General features: G+C 37.3%; 1 protein-coding gene across 1 annotated transcript; it reads left to right on the forward strand.

Moving 5' to 3' along the window:
• Nucleotides 1-2,787: 2,787 nt before the first annotated feature.
• Nucleotides 2,788-5,035, forward strand: LOC130468927 (probable sucrose-phosphatase 3). The gene is made up of 2 exons (XM_056837997.1): nucleotides 2,788-3,460; nucleotides 4,787-5,035. The coding sequence occupies exons 1-2, from the start codon at nucleotides 3,374-3,376 to the stop codon at nucleotides 4,988-4,990; spliced, it is 291 nt and encodes a 96-aa protein (XP_056693975.1). The 5' UTR covers nucleotides 2,788-3,373; the 3' UTR covers nucleotides 4,991-5,035.
• The last annotated feature ends 314 nt before the right edge of the window (nucleotides 5,036-5,349 follow it).

Consider the following 5,349-nt stretch of genomic DNA (forward strand, 5'->3'; position numbering starts at 1 on the left):
GAGTATTTAATGCCATTAAATACTTGATCCGTTTACGTACTATTTGTGTGACCCTACGGGTTCAGTCAAGAGTAAGCTGTGGATTAATATCATTAATTCCACTTGAACTGAAGCGGCCTCTAGCTAGGCATTCAGCTCACTTGATCTCACTGAATTATTAACTTGTTAATTAATACTGAACCGCATTTATTAGACTTAATATTATATGCATACTTGGACCAAGGGCACTATTTCCTTCAGTATATATTTGTGATTTAGTCTCAACCGCCTCCCCCACTTAACATCCTGGATCTTAACAATGCGCCTTATACTTTCTTTTGGGTTCCTATGTTCTTAGTTATATACGAAATGTTCGGAGATTTGGGTGATTTTTTGTGTACCATTATTGGATTCAATTCTTTCTCTCTGCAACCCAATGCTGGTTGGCTGGAGAGTATGTTGGTTGATGGTTATTCGAGCATACCATGTGGTAAAGAGCAAAGTTGATGAGTTTTTTGTTTGTTCATATGCATCTGTGTGTTTGTTTGCTGGCTTAACGTGTCTCTTTAATATTTATTTTATTAATTTTTGTATGCTACAAGCATCAAGTTTACTTAATATAAATCATTGTGGTACTAAGTCACAAAGCAGTTTACAAAAGAATCTGGTTTTTATTTCTTCCAGCAGTTTGGAAAGTTGGAGAGAGTCTAATATGGCAGATGGTAGTCCAGTGACTGCTATTCCAACAGATGCAAACACAAATGAAAGAAACAAGAGGGTAATATCTCATCATCTTTATGATATTTGTTAATGGAGGAATTGTTTAGAAGCTTTCTTGTAGGGAACATTGGCCCTTTTCCCTCTAATTTTCTAAAATCTTTGTTTGAATTTGGGGAAGTTCGAATGCACTTTATGTGCATATCAACCTCATTATTGAATAGTTATATTTATTGATAGATGTAACTAATGTCTTGCGGCATAATATTGCGGACGCTTATTGTGCAGTTTGATAACGTTCCATCAACTCATTCAGGTTATGATTCGAGTGACAGATTGAAGGAGACTAAAGATCAGAAGGTTAAAAGTTGTTCACCATTCTCTTTTCATGAAATTTGACATCATGTAGCTTCATTTTTGTAACATCTTTAAGGATTTATTATTGTAGACTCTACGAAGGCTTGCTCAGAACCGTGAGGCAACAAGGAAAGCTGGGTGAGGGAAAAAGTAAGTTACATAATTTTGTTTCTTGCATGTGTTTTGGTGGTTGTTAATTCTTTAATTTGTTTTCTCATTTAAGTAATAAATGGAATTAGTTGGAGAAGGATTCCATGTGGGGAAAAAAAGAAGTCATAAAGCTAATATAAAAAAATCAGCTAACACTAGTAGAAAAAACCCCTGTTGCAGCCCCCTTGTTGCAGCGTACATGTATAAATACGCTTCAACAACCAGTCGGTCAACGCGGGTCAAACCCTTTAAAGGGTTATCGCAGCGTACATTTTAGTTGTTCGCAACAAATGCGTTTGTTGCAGCGTACAAAATAAAAGCCCGCAGCAACAACCCGAAGTTATTGCAGCGTACATGTTAATGCCCGCTGCAACAAGTCCGCGTTTCAAATCAAAATTTTTACTTTCCTAGTTGCAACAAACCGCGCTCAAACGAGAAACGTACGTTGTTCCTTCTCTGCTATAGCTCCAAGCCTTTTCCCTTAAACAAATATCCAAGGTCGCCGTCGAACTCAGCCCTGCGTCGCCGTCGAACCCAAGCGTTGCTCAGCCCTGCGTCGCTGTCTTCGCCGGTGTGTGGTGTTCTCGCCTCATCTCCCCCATCCCGTTCAATTCTCGCGCGGCCTGTCACTGAAAGATATATTCTTGGTCGGCCGGGGGTTCAGCATCTCCCCGTCGCGTCGTGGTTCCGGTGGTTGCTCGGCGTCGTGGTTCCGGTGGTTTCGGTATGGTGTGTTCAATTTTTATTTTCGTTTTTTATTTTCGTTTTCAGATTAGGGTTCAATTTTAGTTTTTGATTTTCGTTTTGATTATTGTTTTTGATTTTCGTTTTTGATTTTCGTTTTGATTTTCGTTTTGATTTTCGTTTTTGATTTTCGTTTGTTCAACTTTTATTTTTATTTTGATTTTGTTGATTTTGTTGGCTGTTGGCTGTTCCGGTGTGTTCCTGTAGTTACTGGAAAAGACAATGGTTTGCTATCCAGGCAATTAGAAACTAAGCTAAAGTTCATGATATAGTTTCAACTAGCCCTTGTTGGGAAATTATGTATTGTACTTTGGTGTTTATCGCTGCGGTGGTGGGGATTCAGGGACAAGCGATATGGCGAGGAACCTTAAAACTGTTTCGTGTTGTCTTTTCTGTGACATTTATACGTAATGGTGCATATTGTAATGAACGAACATCCCTTTATCCCCAACTGGTATTTAGAAACTGATGCTTGAAGGTTTACTTTGATGGAAGAGTTGCTACTAGTGTGCACTGTGCAGGATGATTTTGCTAGAAACAAAGCACAAGCCAGTATGTCCTTTATTCATAGAGTATACATAATGTAGAAATTGTGTTAATAGTGTCTTTTGTCTTATGATAGCTGTTATGAGATTTACGCTTCCCGTTTTCCTTATTTTTGCTTGTCCTATGAATTGTGATTGTCACCTTGGTATCTAGCATCTGTCTGTAAGCTGCTTTAAGCATGGGTCTGTTTTTTCATTAGTGAATCATATGTTTCGATTGTTTATTGTTTCTTGCTGAGTGTATACTGTAGGTCTGTAGCAGAAGCAGCATTATACTGCTTGCACTTGCAACACTATATTCTCTATGACAATACAAGTCTCTTTTTTGTCTTTCCTTTGTGGGGTGTTTCTGAGGTAACTCGCTGACTCTACATTGTAACCCTTTTCTTATTCCAACTTCAAAGTGCTAGTGTCCTTTGTACCTTGTTTAACAGAATTGAGTTTCACCTTTTCTCACTTGTTGCAACGTTGTTTTAGTTGACTAGATTTCTTGATGATACAACCTTGTACATTCATTCTTTCCAAATTAGAGCATGAGTATTATATTCTGTTGCAACAAAATGCAAAAAGAGAGCTTGTGATAAATGGATATGCTCTGTCCTTTTGTCTTCAATCTACAGCTTAAAGTTGATTAATCTTATAGGTATGCTTGCTTTCTGGGGAAAAAAAGTTTTGTACTTGGGAAATGTTGGTATAAAGTTTTTGTTGCTGAAATTTGAAGGCTGATGATGAGATCTACAGAGTACATGTTATGAAAAATTAAGTTGGTAATGCTTTTGTTTTTCTTCAGACTTTCAGAGTGGTATTGGCTAAGCTTTCTTTTAACTGAGAGTGGACTGTTTTTTATGCTGTGTTTTGTCTCAGAGCTTCTTCTTCAATAAATGTATTTTAAAGAAGCAGCAGGAGAGCAGTGCCATTATAGTCCAAAGTTGGACAGCTTTCTTGTAAATTATGCAAGGCAGAAGAAGGTTTTGCATTATTAGATATCTAAATCTTATTTTGTTTTGGAAAAATTGTTCTTCTCATAATAAACCCAACTATAAATTATTCTAATATAATCTCAACATTAGGGTGTGTCTTCCCAAAACAAACCGATTTTATAATCAACTTGTTGAACCAGTAACTTCTTCTTTCTTTTTTTCTTTTCGCCCCTCTCCCTGCCCCCTTCTTTGCCTAGCCACCCTTTCCTTTGTCTGCCCCCATGCAACCACCTACGAATCCATGCCAGCCCAAACCACACTCTCCTTGTCCAGCCAAACCACGCCCTTCACAGCCCTGCCCCAGCTACATCCAAGTCTCATTCCATCTTGCCGCCTCATCTCTCTATCCTCCTGCCTCCAACACCACCATCATTCATACCTCGTGCCCGCATCAACGCCACCTAAGACCACCAGATACAACACCATTTCGCAACATCACTTGGTAAAATTTAAAGTCTGAAATCATCCCATAGCGTAGAGTCGTGCGTTAAATTGGAAATTACTTCTTACCTGCGACGATTGGAGTCGTTAGTTAAGAAAGGTTGTGGGAAAATGAAGGTAGATTTTCTGAGAAAAAATATTAATTTGTGACAATCACAACTTGCCACATGGCCCATGTAACCTGCTAAATCAGATAATTTAAGTTATTGGTTTATTCTGGGAAGGTACTCCCCATAGTCAGGATTATACTAGATTAATATTATTCTTGGAAGAAACAGCATAGTTGGTATTGTTTATGTGAATTTTTCCTTTTGTCTCTGATAAAATCTATTATTTTGACATGGTTTAGTTTACTTATATTCCTGTGTGTGTAATGATTTCTTATTGCATTAAAATCACAAGATTTTTGTTTTAATGCTGTCCTTTCCAGGTACCTTATTTCCGATTATCTGATATTTGCTTGTTAAACTTGGACAACATAAGTGCTTAAAGAGTTATGGTACATGTATATGTAGGTTCAGGAATAATATGCATCTGTAGTCTTTTTCGTAAATTTTAAGATTTTTTCCTCTTTGTGTTTGGCTGGTGGTGGAGAAATATCGAGGACTACTTTGTAGATATTCACTTTATCTGTTATAGTTGCATCTGTTATTGACTTCTATCTTCTGTATTAGATCTGGGACAATGCTTAACTAGTTTGTTTAGCAGTTGTTCTGAACAGGGTCGTTAAGAGTTAAATGGAAAAACCAAATGGTTGAATTATGTCTTAAAGTCGTAGTGGATTATTATTTTTCGTCGTGTTATTATATGCGTGTGAATCCTTCCAATTCTCTGTGTTTTACATCCAATCTCATTCTTGTTGCATTATTACAGCATCCTTCAGGGGGTTTTATCCATCCATCTGGCGAGGAGCTCTCTCTTTATGACAGCATAGACAAACTCAAAAAATGCTATGGAGATCGTCAGGGAACAAAATACCGGGTTTGGATTGATCGCCTTTTGCCAACAAGGATAAGCAATGATGCATGGCTTGTGAGGTTTGATAAATGGGAAACATCTGGTAAGACCTTTAAATAGTATATTACCTTGCAGTCGTAAACTTTTTTTACTTAACATATCTTACTTTACAGTATCTATGACAATACAAGTCTCTTTTTTGTCTTTCCTTTGTGGGGTGTTTCTGAGGTAACTCGCTGACTCTACATTGTAACCCTTTTCTTATTCCAACTTCAAAGTGCTAGTGTCCTTTGTACCTTGTTTAACAGAATTGAGTTTCACCTTTTCTCACTTGTTGCAACGTTGTTTTAGTTGACTAGATTTCTTGATGATACAACCTTGTACATTCATTCTTTGAACCATTTTCGCTCCCAACTATGAACCAAAGAACCTAAGGATTCATTTTAAACTTACTAAATGTTTTATATGCTTATTTTTAA

This window comes from Spinacia oleracea, chromosome 1 (genome assembly GCF_020520425.1).
Source record: "Spinacia oleracea cultivar Varoflay chromosome 1, BTI_SOV_V1, whole genome shotgun sequence".
Classification (NCBI taxonomy): Eukaryota; Viridiplantae; Streptophyta; class Magnoliopsida; order Caryophyllales; family Amaranthaceae; genus Spinacia; species Spinacia oleracea.